General features: G+C 32.1%; 1 protein-coding gene across 1 annotated transcript in view; it reads left to right on the top strand.

Moving 5' to 3' along the window:
- Nucleotides 1-3,991: 3,991 nt before the first annotated feature.
- LOC143080109 (hemocyte protein-glutamine gamma-glutamyltransferase-like) overlaps nt 3,992-22,965 on the top strand; it is a 31,287-nt gene continuing 12,313 nt past the window's right edge. Inside the window, exons 1-4 of the mRNA XM_076255789.1 lie at nt 3,992-4,122; nt 7,265-7,477; nt 19,733-19,945; nt 22,210-22,467. Coding sequence (XP_076111904.1) covers nt 7,279-7,477; nt 19,733-19,945; nt 22,210-22,467 — 670 coding nt within the window. The 5' untranslated portion in view covers nt 3,992-4,122; nt 7,265-7,278. The remainder of the gene's footprint in view (nt 4,123-7,264; nt 7,478-19,732; nt 19,946-22,209; nt 22,468-22,965) is intronic.

Here is a 22,965-nt window from a genome sequence, read left to right as displayed (position 1 = left end):
AAGTTGTAAAAAAAGTCATTGCAGTTTACTCATGTTACTGTAAATCTGACAAAGACGCAAAAAAGTGTTTGTAGTTGATAGTACATACGACTACAGTTAATAAAAGACATAATGCCGTACAAGTATATTCATTTCGGATCACTTATAAATTAAGTAAAGATAATAGACAACATATGTATTTTACCCTTATGTTATATTTTAAGTCATGTCTTCCATGTTGGTTGGCAGGCGGGCTCGTCGGACACAATTGTTAGAGCAGATATCACGAGGATGATTGTAGCAAAGTTTGGTTTCAAATTTTTGTTCAAGCTAATGGAGTACGACGGATGCCAAGTGATTAGAATAACAAAATGAGAATAATGTTGAAAAAAATAAAGGATACTAAAAAAAAAAGGAATACGGAAGTGGAGACCTCCTCTTTAATGTGCCTGTGGTACCAAACACCTTGACTAAAATTAATTTGGCTCGTTTAATTTTCATAAAATTTTGACAAAATATTTACTTAGATCCCTTGACAAAGATATATAAAAGTTTCAAAAACCTTGAACCACACACTATCGGAAAAATGTACAGCAGTTTGACAAACATTAATTATGATCATTGAGAACCTTAATATTGCCTTAACAATTAAACTTGATAAAAACGTTCAGCTGATTTTTATGGATTTATCTCCATGCAGTGTTATTAACCACCTATATACCCTCTTATATTTAACATGGATGCAGAGTCATGGTGAAAATCATTTTAATTTCCACTCTGTTGTATTTAAAAAAATTGAGTAATTGCAGAAGCCAAACATGTGTGTTACATACATTTGTACATATAAAAACAAATGATTTATTTACAAATAATGGCATATTTGTTTTAAAATTATCTGATAGTTTGCAAATAGTTACACTAGGATGATTTCAATAATGCTTCCTTTAATGTTGCAAATCTAATATTGAATATCATATAACAGATTTATTAAAGACTACAGCAAATCAGCCTCAGCCCGAATATCGGTTGGCGTGCACAATAGGGGTGTAATAATAGCTATAAATCACCCAGGAGTGGTGTGTACTTATTGTGTGGAGAACATAATAACATTCTAGTAGTCGGCAACATATAAAAGATTTATTAAAGACTACACCCAATCAGGGACAGTCCGGATATCAGTTGGCGTACATAATAGAGGTCTGATTATATCTATGAATCACAGAGGAGTGGTGTGTACTGGTGCATTTTAGAACGTTTGAACAATCCAGTAATCGTCAACATAAGGACTTTAAAAAACGGTGAATCCTGCCTACGCATTGCGGAAAGTTTTTTTATGTTTCCATAATTTATCAAAATTAAATTTACAAACAAAACGTGTCCATAGTACACGGATGCCTCATCCGCACTATCATTTTCTATGTTCAGTGGACCGTAAAAATGGGGGAAAATCTCTAATTTTAAAATTAGAAAGATCATATCATAGGGAACATGTGTACTAAGTTTCAGGTTGATTGGACTTCAACTTCATCAAAAACTACCTTGACCAAAAACTTTAACCTGAAGCGGAACAGAAGGATGAACGGACGACGGAAGGACGGACGAACGAACGGACAAACGGACGCACAGACCAGAAAACATAATGCCTATAAATGGGCCATAAAAACAAAACATATATCCAATAAATATTTATGAAAATATTGCAAAGTTAAGTAACAATTCTGACCTGCTACTGAGAAGTTTTAAGCTCTAACTCCAATACTGATCTAGGACCATAATTATGGAAAGACATATCACTCATAGAATGCTGCAGGAATGAAACTGAATAAACAGGTCTGACAAAATGAATGACAATGAAAGCAATGGCACTCAACTTAAATGCGATGGTTATGAGATTTATCAAAATGATATTTATTTTATAGTGATCTCTGTTACAATGTTGTTGTTTTTTGCAAGCGGTCAAAATCATTTTGATGGTAGAAAGAGATTTATTTAAACCCTAAGGCAAGTTTAACCTTACATTTCAGTGATTCAAATAAGGTTTTAAAAGATAGCAATTGCATTGTTTTGAATATCTTCTTCAGCAACCTTAATCTTTATTTGTGTTTACCATGTTTACGTCACTCACAAGAACTCTAATGAATTACTCATAAACATATGCTAGAGAAATTAGGATGCCACGAACTCTTATGTTGCAAAGATCTAAAAAGTAAAATGACAAAAATACCGAACTCAGAGAAAATTCAAATCGGAATGTCCCTTATTAAGTGGCAAAATCAAAAGCTTGTTAAACGATTTTTGATAACTAGTAAAATAAAGGAGATAATTAATGTGATATAGCTTTTGAAGAAATGTACACCTTCATGCAGGTACTATAAAATAAGTTTTGAAAAACGGAAAAAAAGTCTACTCATAAGCATACGGATCTCTAAATAGAAAAAAAAAACATTATTATAATATTGATTGAAATGAAATGCCGTGATTTCCCAGTAAAATTAAAACCGATAATTTCAATTGTGAAAAAAACCCATTGTCAATGTAATAAAAAGAAGAACTAATCAAAGAATACAAATATCGAAAAAAAAAATCAACTTGTGACCGAACAACACTGATAATTAACACATTAGCTACGCGAATTCGTGAATTAATGTGTTGTTCGGTCACTTGTTGCATTTAGCAAGCAATTTAAGTTTTTGTAACTGCATGTGAATATCGATAACTTTTAAACTTTCGGATTTATACACAACTAGAATATTACGTAGAAAGGAGTACAAAGTAACTTGTCAGTGGACGTTAAACAGTCATCACTTTTAGCTATTGAATGGACATGTTAATGGTAAAAGCAGGTTTTCATAACAATCTTTTTTCGTTTACGACAACAAATAACACTTTGGCATATTTTACCAGGATATATATTTGTTTAGTCGCTTAAAAGACGAGATATCATAAAAGTGCGAGATCTATTGTAACTGGAAAAACTAAATATTCTATGTGAAAGAAACCATTTAATTTTTATAAGCTATTATATCCAAAGTTATTAAAAGTAAATGCATTCATATCAACAAACTATCCTTCAACTGTGTGTATCGGCAAAAGATTGAAATCAACATAATTTATTTGGTCTTGCAAAACGAAATCTTAATTCATTAAAAGAATATACACAATTCATTACATTATATCTATATTAAATACAGCAGCCTCCTTCGTTATATCTTGTCAGTTTTCGCAAAGCCATTAAATTTGCATTTGACTAGTCTAATTTATTTATTTCAGCCGACATACACAAACTTTTCACATTATTTCCTATTTAACATGAGCGTTTTTATTCAGCAAGTACATTAGCATTGACATGTAGGGTTATTATGAACCTTAATCGAGATTGATTTACATTTTTTGACAGGAAAGCTTAAATTTAAAACAATCCAATTCCATGATCATTGCTTGTTTAACTTCAGTGGCAAATATTACAGATGCGTCAGTTTTGTACATAAGTGTATATTACCCGTTTAATATTTTACTGAAATTAAAACCCAAATGTCTTTGAATTGAAAACAATAATAAATTCCGAAATATTTGTAATCATGCAGAATTCTTTTTATTTATGTTTTTTTTTTTTGGACCCGACTTATGTATCGAAAACAATGAAAAATACATTATGTGCGAAAAAGAGTTTTTTATCGTTACTTTCATACTGTGTTAAGGTACTCTTTTGTGTGCACTAAATAAAAGGTATTTTGTACATAGACGCAAATTAGTATATTGTACATTTTGGGGAATAATTGTATATTAAAATTCTATACAATATTTTATCTAAAGTATATACTTACAGTTATACCCATATTTTAATTTAAAAACTTGATATTTTGCAACCAAATGCTCTATAACTGATCATGATATTTTGTAAGTTCAATATGTTAATATTAAATAACAGTTGTATTAAAGGGAACATCAAATCAGCGACAATCCTGACATCGGTTGGCGTTTGTAATGTGGGTGGACCTTGATTTAAAACGGTAAACACTCAAGAAAGCGGTGCATAATTATCTTTACATTCACATTTTTGATATCACTAGTAAACAGTATATACCATACAGGAAAATTGCTAAACATTATTGAATCTTAAGTTACCTTGTTAATTCAAATTCGGTAAGTTCTTTTAATATATAATTTTACCAAAAAATATAATATATTTGAATAAAAATGTTTAAAGGAAATATTGGACGGTCAAGAAACGAGTCAAAGCATAATGTAATATATTTGTGTGCAAGTGGTTAAAAGTACATGTATTTAGATTGTTGCAAGAGCTTAGATTTTAGAACTTCACAGCAGAACCGTTAGGATAATATCCCTATTCAAGCTGTTTGAATGGTTTAATGCATTGCAATGTTACCGATTTTTCTAAAACGACTAAATATGTTTTTGCGCAAGATAATTTTTTCTTGGAATGTAATGACGTTTTTACACTTAATCCACTTGATATCAACCTAATCATAATTTCGCATAGCATGCTATACTTAGTTGCTTAGTCGACTGTCATACTAGTGACAGGTTTAGCTAGCTATAAAACCAGGTTTAATCCACCGTTTTCGACATAAGGAAATGTCAATACCAAGTCAGGAATGTGACAGTCGTTGTCCATTCGTTTGACGTGTTTGAGCTTTTGATTTTGCAATTTGATAAGGGACTTTCCGATTTTATTTTTCCTTAGAGTTCGGTATTTTTTATGTTTTAGTTTTCTTTTGAGGTCGCTGTAGAATGGACTTGCTACTAGTAAGAAAATCAGACACTTTAACTTTTGGTTTTATAATATTTGAAAAAAGTTTAAAGGAGAAATTACATGGTTTATTTTTGTTCGTCGTATATATAGGGAAATATAATATAAGGAAATATATATTTGAAAGTGAGTTTTCAAAAAGTAACTAACAACTGACAATTCCTTGTGATTGAGACTATATAATGCATTTCAATGAATAATTATTACGGTTTAAAAAGTGAATGTGTTAATGTTTCAAGTAGGTAAAAATCTCAAAATTGTTTGTATCAGTAAATGATTGAAGCTGCTATGATTCACAAAGTTTTAAACACAAAAAGCTTAATGATTTTACCTAAAGTATAATGGTGTGTCGATGTTCTAATAGTGACCTTCATCATGTCTGTTTGGCAAGTTTTCTAGAGCTCCCATTTACATGTAAATATTTGGATTACAGTTTAGAATAATTTAAGGTCTGGTGTTAAATTTCAGTAAATTACAAGTTGCATTTGATAAATCTAATTTATTTGAATTTGACGATGTATGCAAATTTGTTGCATAATCTTCCTGTTCTAAAAAGTCATGTGCAATTTCACCAGTAGTTTTTCTACTAGTGTTTGGTTGATCTTTTATATGCAACAATGAATGATAGACAGTTTGAAATGTCAAAATTATTTTAAATGTAATGTATCCAGAACTGTCCTTAATGTTTGTACAGAACATACTAGGTAGCAGTAATCAATGACGGAGAACCGTTTTTGTAGACTTGCTTTAAATGCTGGAGGTCATGCGATATTTTTTCTAGCCGAGACAAATCGACGCTTTTTATACGCCATTTATGGGCATTATGTTTTCTAATCTGTGCGTTCGTTCGTCCGTTCGTCTGTCCTGCTTCAGGTTAAAATTTTTTGGTCGAAGTAGTTTTTGATGAAGTTGAAGTCCAACCAACTTGAAACTTGGTAAACATGATCCTAATGATATGATATTTCTAATTTTAATGCCAGGTTAGAGTGTTTACCCCAATTTCACGGTCCACTTAACATAGAAAATGATAATGCGGATGGGGCATCCGTGTACAAGGGACACATTCTTGTTTATTTTGTTGTTGCTGACGTAGCTTCTTGTGCTATGAGCGAAGTTTGTTCGTTTCGGTAATAGTTCACTTGTTCAAACATGTATATTCTGACACGGTTTGAACCGGGTGAAAGTAATTTAGAATACAATATAACCCATGATATGACAGCTAATCAATTAAGGAACGTCTCTTATGTATTTCAATAATCCCTATGATAAAACATAAATGATAACTATTATCAATAGACCACGTCCAGTGACTTTAAAAAGTAATTCTTCTTAGGTATTTGAAGAAATTTTAACTCATACATTTTGATTTCTCGTTTACGGTTCTTTCCTGCCATTACATGCTGAACAACCCATCAAATAAATCAAAAAGATGTTCAATTTAAGTGGATATACACATGTAAGCAATTATATGGCAAGCCGTTCTTGTCAAAACTAGGTTTAAACCCTTTTTTCGAAAAAATTACACAATGAGATTTAAAAACCTAAAATAACACACTGAGAAATCGAAATTACACACTGAGATTTTAAAATTACACACTGTCAATATAAGTCAATATAATTCAGATTAATATTATTGCTAACGGTGTATCGGGATTGTTTGCTTAAAACTGTTTAAGCATAGGTACTTTTTCAAAAATCTTTCAACTGTTACCCTGATTTCGCAAGGTATTCTTTTATATTTTTGTTATTACGTTTATATGCTATAATAGACACATGGGTGAACATGTCATTGCATCGTTTGTCTTTTTGTAGATTGTTCCAATGATTTCTTATAATTTTAATAACGTTTTCACCATTTGGTTATATCAGAGACATATAATACATGTCTCTGGTTATATTTTGTAATGGGAGAAAGTGGGTATTTTTCTTGTTCTATTAGTCTTTAACGTTGTATTGCAAATATATCTTATAAAACATTTGGCGCCAGATTGAAGGACTAACGAATTCTGTCCCCTAGTTGTTTTAAGCTTGTAATAGATTAAGATTACGTATGCTAATTAGATATGTGCGCATAAAAAGTGCGCACAAATCTCAGTGTGTAATTTTAAATTCTCAGTGTGTAATTTTAAATTCTCAGTGTGTGTTTTTCAGTTTATTTCATCTCAGTGTGTCTTTTTGAAATCTCAGTGTGTAATTTTCAATTCTCAGTGTGTAATTTTCAATTTTCAGTGTGTGTTTTTCTTTTTCGTAATCTCAGTGCGTCTTTATGAAATCTCAGTGTGTAATTTCTTATTCTCAGTGTGTGTGTTTTTAGGTTTTTTAATCTCAGTGGTTTTTTTTTAAATTCTTTGTGTGTAAAATTTTCGAAAAATGATTTGAACATAGAACGGCTTGCCATACAATTATATAGGATACCGTACGGCCTACAATCGTGTAAAAGGACAACGATAGTAATGTTTTGACAAAATTAACTGATTAAAATCACAAAAAAATAATTTGAACATGTTCATACAGAAATTATTAACAAGATGAGGAGAATGTATATTAATAGAAGCACAACTGGATACAGAACACCATATTACAGGCATTCTAGAACACCTACCACTTCACCATTTCGAACATTTTCTGAAGTTATTTATCGCCGTGGAAATAGATATAGACAACCAAACAGTGAACCAGGAACATCCATTACCAGTCATGGTAGAAGACTAGTGGTACCACCAACAGGTAATCGTGTTTTTTTTCCTTAGTAAAGCTTTATATTACTTTTTTCTCAATTGGTGTCACTGAATGTTAAGTTTTATTTTTTGTTTTTTCCACTATTGTTTGTGTTTTAATATGTTTTTGTACATGGGTTCGTCTGAAGTGGAATAGTACTTATCTAAAGTTTCTTACATTTATACATTGATTTAAAAAAATCGGATACATAAACATGGACGTTCTGTATGCACAGACATATGCATTGTTGGTTAATAAAAAAAATTCCATGTTTTGACATGGTACGGATTGATAGTTTAGTCTTAGATGAATGATTTTTTTATTAGTTGTTAGTGGCTTTGAACTAGCTGTCAGATAACTGCGAGTACTCTCAGATCTGTTCATTGTGTCGTTTTGTGTCGGGATGTATAAGTACCCGGCCACGTCCACTTGTATTTTTGTCCATCTGATGAGTAAAGCCTTTTTCAACTGAATTTGATAGTTCGTTCTTATGTTGTACTGTTATACCACTGTCCCAGGTTAGGGGAGGGTTGGGATCCCGCTAACATGTTTAACAACGCCACATTATTTATGTATGTGCCTGTCCCAAGTCAGGAGCCTATAATTCAGTGGTTGTCGTTTGTTTATGTGTTACATATTTGTTTTTCGTTCATTTTTTTACATAAATAAGGCCGTTAGTTTTCTCGTTTGAATTGTTTTACATTGTCTTATCGGGGCCTTTTATAGCTGACTATGCGGTATGGGCTTTGCTCATTGTTGAAGGCCGTTCGGTGACCTATAGTTGTTAATGTCTGTGTCATTTTGGTCTATTGTGGATAGTTGTTTCATTGGCATTCATACCACATCTTCTTTTTTATATACTATGTGTTTAAATGTTAATATTGGGAATAAAAGATTCGTAACAAACATATTTAAATGGAAATTTGCATTTCATTTTGTTTTCTTTTGAATTTCATAACTCTTGGTTTTTTTTTATAAATGATATGCATTATACCACGTGTACATTTAACAATGTCAGCTTTGATCATCGTCTACCCGGTAATTACAGACTTGAACATTGTTCACCTGGTAACTGCAGACTTGACTATTGTTTACCTGGTAACGGCAGACTTGGCAATCGTTTACCCGATAACTACAGACTTGATTATCGTTTACCAGATAACTACAGACTTGATTATAATTGTTTACCCGGTAACTACAGACTTGACCATCGTTTACCCGGTAATTACATACTTGACCATTATTTACCTGGTAACTGCAGACTTGACTACTGTTTACCCAGGTAACGGCAGACTTGACCATCGTTTACCCGGTTATTACAGACTTGACCATCGTTTACTCAGTAACTAAAGACTTGACCATCGTTTACCCGGTAAATACAGACTTTACCATAGTTTAGCCTGTAACTGCAGACCACTGTTTACATGGAAACTGTAGACTTGACCATCGTGTATCCGGTAATACAGACTTGACCATCATTTACCCGGTAACTGCAAAACTCTTTAAATAAATTGGTAGTGAAGTTTACTTACATAACACTATTTTCTCGTTGGTAACTTTCGATATATGTCAACACAAATTTTACAAGCTTTTTGTCTCGTCTCGACAAAGTAAAAAAAAATGACTTTTATATACCTTTACGGTGGGTCAAAAATGTATTAGTCTGAGATTAGGTTATTTTATTTGGACCCATTAGTGGAATTATATTTTGTATTCAGTGGTTATACGTATTTTATTTTTGTTGGATTCGTGTTGCTTAATCACCAGTTGTCTGTTTAGTGTTAACTTTTGTGGACTTGTTCCGTCTTTTCGGGGTTTTTCTTAGTTTAAACATATTTTATTTGTTTAAGTACAAATTGGATAAGACACAAGTCAAACAGACTTATGAAGTCTTTTCCATTTAACATTTATAGCAATATAATACAAAAATATATGTATGAGCTGCATGTATAGAATGGTATATCTATTTGGTATATATATATATATAAATATGGATCAAAAGACGGAAAATTGAAGAAAAAGAAAATAATAATAATACAGAAAAAAATATATATATATAAATAAATAAATGATTATTTAGAAAACAGAAACACAAAAAAAAAGGGACAAAAAAAGGGAGAAGAAGTTTTCTTAGATGATGATGTGTGTGCGATCATGGTTTGCTACCTAGACCATTTGAAATCTTTCCGAACTTTTAATAAACTCAAAGACATTTTTGAAAATGGTTTGGTTTTGCTCTAGAGAAAGAAGACATCTACCCGAGGTTAGTAGTTCTATGTTAATTTTGCAATCATTTGTAAAGCCAGCGCAGACTTTTAAACATTTTATGTCGTATGTCTGAATATAATATACATAGTTTGACCATGGTGTTGTATTTTTGTCCCCTAGGTATCGTCTCCCGGTAATATCAACATACCTGTTTACAATTGAATAATATTTGCAACGTTGCTTCCCATTCTATATACATTTAAGCAATCTCGGATAATAAAATAATAATAATAATAATAATAATAATAATAAATAATAATGATTTATTTTATTATAGTGTCACATATTTGATCAGATATATACACAATTTCATAAACAACACAAAATAAAAACATAACAATTGACAACTTGCAGTTTATTTAATGAACCTTCGTAAGGCTTTGGCGGTAAAATTTTGGAAAACGTGTTTGATCTTGCCTTATAAACAGAGGCATTTAAGGCACATGTATGATACATGTATGAAACATGTATGCACGCCATTATATACCGTTGATTTATTTCCCTTAGTCAGTTGTTTGCAGTGCATTCTACACCAAATATATTTTCAGTAAACCAAAGCCTGCAAAATGATAAAGTTTATTTTGATTATTCTGATATTGATTTAATGCATTCTCACTTGCATATTTTTGCCATCAAAGTCTGGAATCAATTTCACAAAACATCGTAAGTTTAAGTCTTAAGTGTTATACTTAAGACTTTCCTAAGTGCAATCCTAAGACAATTTCACAAAGAATATCGTAAGTTTTAATCCTACACTTAGGACCACTCTTACGATTAAATCTTAAGTCTTATCTTACGACCACTCTTAAGATATAAATACCTTAGCAACGTACTTTCGTTTCATCGAAGCATGCGCAGCGGTATCTCCCTATGTAAACAAAACGGAACGGAATACTTTCCACGTAGATCTGATGGAAATAACAAAAAGAAAGCCACACTATTCAGAGAGTGAGCTTCTTGTACTCTCTGGCACAGTTACATCCAACATTTCTGTGATTAGGGGAAAGTTCGGGCAAAATCCTGACTATCCAAGACAAAAACAAGTACCTGTTGGGCACAGGTTGTCGAAAGGTACAACACTGTTTTTTTTTCATTGCCCATGTAACAGTATGGCAAAATTAGGAGAAAAAATGGTCTACCCTTCATTCTAGTGAAAAAGTGCAATTACTTATTTATGTATTTATACATGCAAGGAAATTGCTTCGGCCGTTGAATTAACTAATGTTGATCATTTGTTACATTGCACAGGGGCGGGTCCACGTAAGGGCGTAATGGGCGTACGCCCCCCCCTTTTTGCAAAAAAAAAAAAAAACTATCGTCATTAGCTTATATTGTATTGAATATGGCAATTTATCATATTCATTAATTAAACACATACTCTGATTTCATTTTATACTGATTCCCCTATCCGATGGGTGACTGGGACACCTTTTTAAACAACCAAAACGGTAAGTAAATCTATACATGAAATGGTTGTTTTGTGTGACATTTCCCCAATGGCCATTCTACATCTACCCGGGGGATGGAGAGTTGTCTCATTGCGGCACTCATACCACATCTTTTTATATCTACTAAATTGAAAACAATGTTTTAAACCTATGATTGCGTTGGATAAAAACCGCAATTTTTATACGTGTGCATGCAAAACAAATTTCATGATAAAGGGGTTTAAATACAGCACAAACGACATTTTCCCCAAAAAAGACCAAAACTGTGAAAAGGTATATCTTAACAAAACGGGTATTAGTTCAGAAAAAGCTATCGATCAAGATTTATTTTTCATTTGTCATGCAAATTTCATATAACCTTTTAACTAAAATTTAAAACTTCTACCAAAGATTTGATATCCACATGTTAATCAATACATAATTTGAATGATCCGAAGGCAGACTATTTTCACAAATTTGTCTATCATGGAGGCTGTTATAATACTTTATGATTTGATGCCAAATTGTTGAAATCCAGGAGCTTCTGACCTTCCCCGTGGACCCTATACAAGGGCAACTGGAATTATGCCTCCCGTTCTTAAAATCCTGGCCTATGACTATTGAAATGTAAAGTAACGCCTTATACCCTAGAATTTGGAATTTCTCGTTATTGGTTTTCTGCTGGTTGGATCCACTCACTCATTTTAATGTACCGTAGACAATTAATCGAGAGAATTCGGCATCAACCCTGATACTTTAACTATTAAATTACATGTTCCAAGTCAGGAACCGTTACATTAGTGCACTTCACAATTATTTTATTTTTTTAGCCAAAAAAAGGTCCAAAATTTTTTCAGATTGTATTCTACGCCCCCTTTTTCAAATATCCTGGAAACGCCCCTGATTGCATAAGCGACACGTACATGTATGCAGGTCAAATCTTCATCTATTAATTGGTGCCGTAGAAGGTCCACCAGAGTTATGAGCGAGGATTTCTTGGCAAATAATAGAAAGCTTAGGGATAGGATTTATAAAACAGAAAAGGTAAAGTGGCAAATATTCATGTTTATTTCAAACGCAGAGAGGTACAACCGGCACCCTTAGCCAAAAATAAATCTTCTTTTTTCTTTATGTGCCTTCGGACTTTATGTTTTGAATTGTAGGTCAACTTTCTATATTTGGTATTTATTCTATAAATGTTGGTCCAACGTGGTACAAATCATGTAATGCAGGAATATAGTATTTTGGAGTTGGGCAATTTCTTATGTTAAGGCGGGGACTCCAAGCAGACAACAGCATGTGTAATTAACGGTAGTGTAGATTTTATTTTTGAATAAAGAGAGTTGCCCGTTCTGTACATAGATTAATCGATTAGAAAGCAATTATATTAAATTGGAAAGTCTCATTCAAGGGATAAAAGGATGTGTTCCAAACGGAATATTTGTATCTTGTGAACTCTAAATATTTAAAAAGAAAAGTTAGACTAAATGTGAATGGTCTTCTTTGTTTCTCCCATGCCATGAAATTGCCTCCGTTGAAAGTTTGCAAATACCCCATAGAGCAAATTACACGGATGATAAATATTGACCATTTGGTACATTGTCGTGTTCTAATCGACACGTGCATGCAGGTCATAAATTAATTTGTTGAATGAAATTAAATCTGTATCTACTAATGGGTGCCGTAGGAGGTCCACCGGAGTTTTTAGCGAGGATTTCTTGGCATGGTGCACTTTGTTTGAATACTGAGTAGGTTATAGACATTAAAATACAAAACTATCAATGAAAATTAGTAGAATTGTTAGAGGTAAGCAAAAACACTTATTTTAGGCAGCTATTATGAGTCCTATGATAGTATCTCCTCAGGGTTAGCGCACAGGTACTTCGTCTTATGAATATAAGAAGGGAAATATGAAAAATAACGATTATGAGTAAAAACCTGACACATAGCTATGCATTTTTGCGCCTGTCCCAAGTCACGTGCCTCTGGACTTTGTTAGTCTGGTAGGATTTTTGATTTTAGTTTCTTGTGTATAATTTGGAGTTTAGTATGACGTCCATTATCACTGAACTAGTTTATATATTTGTTTAGGGGCCAACTGAGGATACCCTCCGGTTGCGGGAGTTTCACACTGCATTGAAGACCTATTGGTGACTTTCTGCTGTTGTCTGTTCTATGGTTGGGTTGTTGTCTCTTTGACACATTCCCCATTTCCATTCTCAATTTTATAAAAGTATAACAACACTTCGATTGCTGTACTTCATTCTAAACTAGCTATGAAGCCCTACAAAATTAGCAAAACTCATACTTCACTAAACAAGGAGAACCCTTTTGGTTCAAATTGTTAGTGTTGAAAGTAGATTAAGCCATGATGCAAATGCCCCACATGAGCTGTGGTCTGTTGATGAAATGGTAGTATGTTGCATATGTCGAGTATATATTGATATGCTTTTATTAATTTTCTTACTTATTCAAACTTTCCAAATCAAGTGAATTTTGTATTATTTCCTTATTTTAATGTCATACCATTAGGAGGAATCAATGGTTATCTATTCTAAGATAAATTGGAACTATAATTGAAAATCAAGCTTTAAGGAATTATATCACAATTACGCTTACTACTTCAATGTAGTACATAACTTAAATGCGGACTACATGTATTTTCCTATTTTGAATTTATTTTCTTATTTTAAACATTTTTGTGTATTATATAAAAGGTCTAGAAGTATTTACAAACATTGAAATCGCTTATTTCAAAAGCTGGAAATATAGTAAAATTTTTAAGGAGATCAGGTTAATCCAAATGGAGATCTAAGGTATATGATAAACTCTCAAGTAATAATGATACACTTTATTTCATCAATACTATAAACTGATGAATATATGCATTTTTCTATATTCATTTAAATTATAGGTTTTATTTTATCAAACTATTTTACTAAAGTAATCGAAATGTAATCGAAAGTAATCGATGATAACATCATACTTTTTGCTGTAATCGATTAAATTACGATTACATGTAATAGAAAATATGGTCGATTACAGATTACTGTCGATTACTTGAAAAAATGTAATCAATTACAATCGATTATGATTACAGATTACGATTACCCCATCCCTGCTTCATACTATGCCATATGCTGGTGCTCGTTAAATAGCTTGTGAATCACCGCCTCTCCCTGGGTAATATTCATTGTCACCTTGTAATGTGTCCATACACCGGAGTTAGGCTCTCCTATGGAACCGTTATTTTATCGTATAATTACGTTAATCCTGAATTTCGTGACATATTAGCCACTGGACATTGAGTGACCACTATGCGTCTCTCTTCCAAGCATGTTTACTGTTTAATCTTCATTATAAGATCCACAATATATATGATGCAAAATTGTAGATTTATTTTCTTGATATACATTAAGGTGCTAATATGTGTATGCGTTGGCCCTTGAATTGGAAAACGGTAGCGGTTTATTATCTCGGCATCTGTATACATATCTAGTGGGGTCGTACGGTCTCTACATATGCTTTTTCTACGTAAGTGGCGTATAAAGAAAAAAATTGGCAACGCTGCAATCATTTGATAAATACTTAAGATAATCGTAAGAGTGGTCTTAAGTATTTCTTAGACACTTAAGTGTGGATAGAGGCACTCTTAAGTTTACGATCAAAGTTGGTCGTAAGTTTTGACGTAGGTTCTTTTGTGAAATTGGTTTTTGACTTAAGACTTGACGTAAGTGTTATCTTAGACTTACGATGTTTTGTGAAATTGGCCCCTGATCTTTACCCGAAGTTGTCATGAAGTATATAAAAAAAAGACTTTTAAATTGAATACAACCTGTTTGCGTACGTGTAAACCGGCTGAATGTTTCGCAATTAAGTAATCATTATGTGAATCTTTAGAAAACTTGTCATTTAATGTTACCTCCTAAGTAGGTATTTATCATGTATTTCGTAATGCACAATTACCTAGCAACCAAATAAACCATAAGATTTTTTTTTTTACTTTTAAATACGCAATACAAATTTGAATTTAGTTCAACCCTGCTGAGACAAATTCAAATCAAATGCACAATTTAAATCATATATTTTTCTTGATAAATATAGTTATTTAGTGTTTAAAGGTGATATGAATATTTATAACTCCTTCAATATACATTTTAAAGTGTTTTAATGTCAATTTTTTCCTTAAATTCTGTTCAAAAATATCTGTTATGTCTGGAAACATGTAAAAGTGTTAAAATTCACGTTTTAAATGTAAAAGTATTGTAATCGATAGCTAAATGCAAGCATAGTAAATTTCAGTCATTAAAGAGTTAGTATAAGTGAACTTATCCGAAATGTGTACAGCACTAAATATATTTATAGCATTAATTTTTTTACCATCATCAAACGACGGGTAGACCAGGAACTCTTAACCTTCCTGAGCACCGAATTAACCACTGCTTTATTTTTTTTAATTCGTGATGCTTAATCAGCAGTTGTCTGTATAGCGATAACTTGTGTGAACTTGTTCATCTTTACATGGTTTTTTCTGTTTGCTGTCTGCTGGTAATATAAACATATGTGTTATGAAGTTTATTCTTCTGTGTCCGCGTTTCACTAATGCGGATTAATTAATGTCCTAATAAATTAGATACAGAAAATTAAACAAATGAACATTTGCAGGGGGAAATGAAGTACTTTGCCGGGAAAATATGATACACTTGTTCTCCTTGAGAAACTTTAGAACAGGTCGAATACCTTCTGCTTTTCTATCCGATGTTTCTAAAGCTTGTATAAAAAATACTTGTAAACATTTGACCATAAAAATTATACGCAATGTTTATATTTACCGAACATACGATAGTCAACGCTGTTTTACAATCGGTAAAATAAACAAACAATCAACAGAATGACTGACACATTATCATCATTATTTCGTTCTGGCATAGATGTAATACCCATATAAAATATATTCTGCTTCCAGATCGGTATCTATTCATCGAATAAAATGTCAAGCTATCCTGCTGCACACCATGAATTCGGTAAAACTTTCTATTAGGAGTCGCTCCATCACAAACCAAAGCACGGACATGAAATCCAGCACCTTCTAAAATTCCAATAGCTGACCAAACACTCCAATATAGTTGATGACTGTTGAAACCAGTGCATGGAAAGTGACCAAAAACTTCAAAAAAATCCCACGTACCATAAAAGCTATGATGTGAGTTGCTAAAGGCTGCAACTCATCATCTGAATCATCACCTCTTCTACAAATATTTACAAGTTTTTCAATTTCGTTATTCACATCTCCCAAGTCGAGAAATCCAATGAGTTCACCAGTCTCTGTCGAGTAGACAAGTCCATCTTTAATTTTAATTTCATCAAAAAGAAGGATCACATTCTTTTGGAATTATTCTAGTTTTTCAAATCTTATGTCATCTTTAATTCTGTCAACAATCTTTAAATTCCATCCTGATGTTGCTGTTGTAAAATGGGTATAATCCCATAAAGTACTTTCATGTGGCAAATTTAAAAAACCTAATTTTCGCATAAGATCATATGCTTTTGATGACTTACTATGAATGGCTATACACCACTTTATTATGGTTGGATGCCATCTCATTTGACGCTTGTCTGTTTTCTTAACATATTTTAGTTGTTGAGTCCAAAGAAGTTTTTGCGGAGAACTATCTGGTAGACAATTTAAACTATCTTCATGTTCTAAAATGATTTGTCTCAAAGAGGAATCTAAATTTTCATTTAAATGTTCACCTTGACTGGATAATACTTCAGATAGTTTTGTTTCAAGATCAGTTAATTTTCTTTTCAGCTGATTATTTTGTTCTTTCAAAGTTGATAGTTTATCCCCTTTTTGGTCACTTGTTAAATAATCGTTTCTAATTTTTGAATTTAAAGTTGTGGGGTCAATTTCTATTTTTTTTCATGACGTTTAAGCATTACATACAATACTTTTCTAAAGTTTGTACACTCTTCACAACGTCCCTCTGATGTTAGCAGTTGCTGTGACGGACTGTCTTAACATGGTTAAAACTAACTTCTTCATAAGCAGAAACAGTTTGTCCATCCTGCGCAAGAAATACTGCTGGATTGGTCTCTGACCTTCCTCGACATAGTTCGTCAAATCCTCTGTTACCCTCACAAATTCTTAATTCTGTTAACAGTTTCAATAATCCTTTCAAGGAATATTTTCCCGGTATATTTTCAAAGTGCTTGCTTTTGGATTTATCTAGATCATGAATAAAAATTTGCCAATTTCTGTCCTTTTTGTTAATGTAAATTCGTTCACTATATTTTTCTGTAGAAACAGCAATTTTAAAAATTAGAAAATCATTTTGATTTTCGGTCACTGCATAACCAAAATCTTTGCAACAATCTAAAAAGTCACTATCGATCACTGCACTGTCAACAAGATCTTCACATATTAAACAGGAAGTGTTGTCATGTTCTTTAAACTCAAAAACATTAATATTAATTTTATGCTTGCTTTTAATTTCAATTTTTTTTTCTTCCTCCACCTTGAGAACTTTAAACGACAACAATCGCATATAAATGGTGGATGTATATATGAAATATCAAATGAGAAGTCAATATCTAGTGCTTTTTTAACATCATTTCCTAAGTTGAATTTTGAAACAGGGTATTTACTTACTACGGCCTGCTTATTACCACACAAACGACAAAAATTTCTCAAAATCTCCTGATGAATTGTTGAACCTGAAAATTAAATTAAAATGTGTTTGCATGTGTCTTACATAAATGTGTGCCTACAGAGTATTAGAAGGAACATGCTCCAAGAGTTAAAATTATTAATTTAAAACAGCTACTTGACAACTGACCAAGACAAAGTTAAATAAATCTCATATTTAGACATTCTGACCGACCGTACATGTTTGTTGTAACTACACATTTATTTCAGCTGCACATTCATACTATTATTATGATGTGTTTTCTTTTTCTTAATCATATGGCATTGCTTTTAATAATAATATGTACATGTAAATCACTATATGTTGGAGCTATTTGGAAAAAAAGTATACCTAAATTGCATTATATCACAGTGAAAAACTAAGTTTATCACATAATTCATGTGGAAAAAAATAAATATATTTTTTTTCGACGCGATTCGACGCTATGTTGGAATATATCAATAGAACCGTCTGTTTATGCTGAATAGATGTATGTCATTCCCTTTTTCAGGAACTTACAGGAACATTTCCGTCTTTTAAGTTAAAGTTACTCACCAGAAGCATTCATTTTCCTAAGGCATTTTCATTTTTTGGCTGTAGAAACTGTAAATCTTGTCCGATTTTCCCCTGTTTGGTACCATTGAACACAAAATTTTACACGCTTTCTCGTCAGGAAGTTAGTTTTAAGTGTAAGGGAGGTAACTCTAATTTACTACGATAATAATAAAATGTATGATGGGTCGACTAGCGCTATCCGATAAAAAATCCAATCAAGTCAAATTGATTGGCGACAACACACATATAACATCAAAGACAATAAGATTCTATAGGCTTCTCTTTATCTAACAATAGCGATCAGCGGGGGATTTCTGTTGAACTTTATCTATGGGTATTACATCTATGGTTCTGGCAACCTTCTATTGGTATGTTCATTGCAATTTACTCCAAACGATGTACTTTAAATTTTATAACTGACAAGGAACCATTCGACAGAGGCAAATCGTCCGAGAGGTACATTTAGTTACACAATGTATGTAGCTCCATCCTAAATTATTCTTTTAATGTGTTGATTTAACAAAATATTGTTTGAAATCAAACTATATTTTTATATAAAAAAAGTGTCAGGTTATTTTTCTCTAAAAAGGAAGATGTGGTATGATTGCAAATGAGATAACTTTTCACAAGAGACCAAATGACACAGAAAATAACAACTGTAAGTCACTATACGGCTTTCAACAATGAGCAAAGCTCATACCGCATAGTCATCTTCAAAAGGCCTCGAAATGACAAATGTTAAACAATTCAAACGGTAAAACTAACGGCCTTATTGATGTACAAAAAGGAACGAAAAACAATATGTAACACAGCAAAAAAATGCACAGTAATTTTTTAAGCCATGGTAAAGCCACCATTACTTGAAATTGATTATAGTTTACTTGGTAGATAATTTTGATATTATTGAACTAAATTGTACTGTGGTATTTATGTTTTAAGCCAGGTAAAAGTCACTGATTTTTCAAGTCAAGAATGTGACAACTGTTTTCCATTCTTTCCGTTGGTTGTTCATATAGTTGAACGGTTGGTTTTGTATGGTTTTAAGGACTTCCATTTTTTTTTTTTAAATTTAACCTTGAGTTCAGTATCTTTGTTCAACTTGAAACTTTTGTCATAAAGTTGATGATTAGTAAAAATTGAGCTTTGATTTTTTTTATCAATTTTCTTTAACTTATTGATTTCCACATAATCACATAGACCCTTTTTGTTGTCGTTTTTATGTCTATAAAAATAGATATGCGGTACATGGCGGTTAAACAGCAACCCAACATCAAAAGAACACCAACTTTTTATTTAATAATTTCGTTTGATATTATTTGTTTCAGTTCAACAACCCCCAGTCAACCAAGACCTTCAGGTCGAGGACATAGATTTTAACGTCTTTAACAACAGCAAAAATCACGTGACTGACGAATATCATATCAGCGAGACTGCAAGAGATTTGGTTGTGAGACGTGGACAAACATTTGATATTACCATTGCATTTAACAAAAAGTATGATCCAAAGAAAGATGATCTTCAATTAGTTTTTCTGGCAGGTAATTTAAGTAATATTTTGATATGCCTGTATTTATTGTTCAGATGCTTTTAATCATGTAACTAATGATATATCTCGAGCAGTTACAGATTTTCCTTCAAGGAGACGCGTCCATTCAGAATGGATTTAATATTCGACATCTGTGTTAAGAGTATGTTTGAGCCATGCTAGACTTCTCAATCGTCACAAATGCTTTTTTTCTCCAATACTTTCAAAATATTAACGGGAATATGTGGTATGATTACCAATGAGACAACTCTCCACAAGAGAAAAAAAAATACAAAGAAACTTACAACTATAGATTGACGTACGGCCTTCAACAATGAGCAAAACCCATACCGCATAGTCAGCTATAAAAGGCCTCAAAATGAAAAGTTCTCACCTTCTAGCATGGTTGAATCCTTCTATTGAACTTTATGAAATAAGAAAAAAAAATAAAAGTTTGTCAATGAGACATGCTCAGCAGAGACATCAGAGAATGTCATCAATTTTAAGACTGTTTGGTCTTCAATAATGAACCAATCCATTTACGCATACGTATAGTAAATGTCAAAGTATTTAATACCTGAAATGTTTGTTTCTTAGCGTTTGACCAACAAAATCGAAATCAGAAGGCCTCCTTCTCATCTAGGTATGTGTTGAAAAATTGTATGTATTAGTTCAGCGGTGTAAGGTTTCCGTCATTTCGAGTTAGTTACATTAAGATATAGTAAAACAGAAATTTATTTACGAATAAGGCATTTATCAAAACATTTACAAATTAAAGAAGAGGTTATAAAAAAGGTTTAAAAAGTTTAAACAAACATGTCTTATACCAAAGTATACAGGTACACGAAGGATAAATGATATTAAATTTTTTTAAATACTTGACAATTTTGACCTAGACAAAAAAGTAAATATTTGCAAATATCAAGTGTACAAACTACATCAAAATAAACTCGGTTATCTATTATAAGTTTTTCATTTAATAGAATTCACGTTGAATATGGTTAGACCGAATTTAAGAAAAGAAAAAGCAATACTTAAAATCCGTCACATGTCCATGTGCATTTCTCAACTTTAATTGTTTTTAATTATAGCTTAAAGTTAAGGGGTTGAAGTATATCAGAAGTTTATAGTCATAGGGGTATGAAGAGCTTCCCCATGCTTGATACAGTGTGTAGACGCGGATTTATGTTGAATATAAAAAAGAAAATGTGGTATGATTGCCAATGAAACAACTCTCCACAATAGGCCAAAATGACACATAAATTAACAACTATAGGTCACCGTACGGCCTTCAATAATGAGCAAAGCCCATACCGCATAGTCAGCTATAAAATATTGAAAGCCGTTTCATTAACGTATATATAAGAGTCTGGATGGGGATCATTTATTTTTGTAATTCTTTATTTTTATACAACTTTTCTTTAATCTTTATACTTAATATCTTATCACCTCATTATCATCTATTCTCTTCCCTTTTTCTATTCTTTATATTTTGCCATTCATTTTCTATTATGTAAACCACCATCCACACGGTTACCCTCGTATGTCCTTTCTAATATAAATAAAAATAAACGTTTGAATATGTAGCAAAGTTGTTTGCTGTTATAAAACACAAAAAATTGATTATTCTATTGGGGGAAAGAAAAAATAGTTTCTTAAATATACTTTGTTTAATTCTGAATTTCGTGAAAAACTGCTTCAGAAGAGATATTTGATTCTAATGAATTAAGTATAAAAAAAAACAATAGTTTTTTTTTTTTTAAAATAATCGTTTTCCTCTATATGTTGCTGTAATTAAAGATTTCTTTATTTATGTTTTTGTTAAGACATTGCTCTTCCCTTCAACCCCTGTTTCCCTCTACTCACATACAACGAAAACGACTGATACATGACTATATATGAGAAGGTCTGTACTTTACAAATTTTGCTAAACCAACATCAGGAATATACTCGGCAACTTGGGACAAAATTGATAGCAATATCGCAATGAACACTACATTATTTATAATAAGTACCGGCTACAACCACTACAAATACAATAGTTACACTGTAGAGTGTTCCCGATTGTCATTCAAAACCACTATTGTTGCTATGGTATAGTGTATATCAGATTTTTGTCTGTAGTTTAAAATTCAGTTAACTTTGCCATCGGACACAGTTGATTATCTGTTTTCCCTATTATATTTCCAGTACCTATTGTCGGTTAAAGGGTATGTACTATATTGTTGGATTCTTTTATGCATTGCTTATTTTTTACCACTACAAATAACCGTACAGGAGATGATCCATCGCCGCCAAAAGGTACTCGAGTTACACTCATCCTGTCCGACAAAGACGAGGAAAAAGAATGGGGAGCATGGATAATGAAAAACGAGGACAAAGAACTTACAGTTAGGATAAACACGCCTCCTACTTGTTACGTTGGAATCTGGCAACTCCAAGTAGAAACTATACAAAAGGCTGACAATAAGAAAGTTATATTCGAGTATAACCATGATCAAGAAATTTATATCCTGTTTAATCCATGGTGCAAAGGTAGGATACCATAACTAGAGAATTGCTAATGTTCAAATTGCAACTTGTAATTATAACAATCTTATACTGTTGCCAGTAAAAAAAATATATACCCAGCAAATATACGGACCACCAAAAAACAAATAAATACATACGTAAATATAACTAATTTATAGGTACTAGTATGTAAATTGAGGGGCGAAAGATATAAACCGAGGAACAGTCAAACTTATAGATCGAAAAAAAACTGACAACGTCATGGCAAAAAAAAAGAAAGACAAACAAACAGACATTCAAATAATAATACATAAGACACAACATAGAAAACTTAAGACTAAACAACACGAACCCCCGTCAAAAAACTGGGGGTGATCTCATGTGCTCCGAAATGGAGCTTTTTACTCAACTTTTATTAGCTGCAGACTAATAAATACTCCAATCACCATTGTCAAATCCCTTCTAACAGTCCAAGACATGACTACTATTTGTGATATCAAAACACCCAGATCATTTGGAAAA

This window comes from Mytilus galloprovincialis, chromosome 6, assembly GCF_965363235.1.
Source record: "Mytilus galloprovincialis chromosome 6, xbMytGall1.hap1.1, whole genome shotgun sequence".
Lineage (NCBI taxonomy): Eukaryota > Metazoa > Mollusca > Bivalvia > Mytilida > Mytilidae > Mytilus > Mytilus galloprovincialis.
Note: the sequence above shows the minus strand (reverse complement) of the source record. Positions and strands in the feature narration are given on the sequence as shown.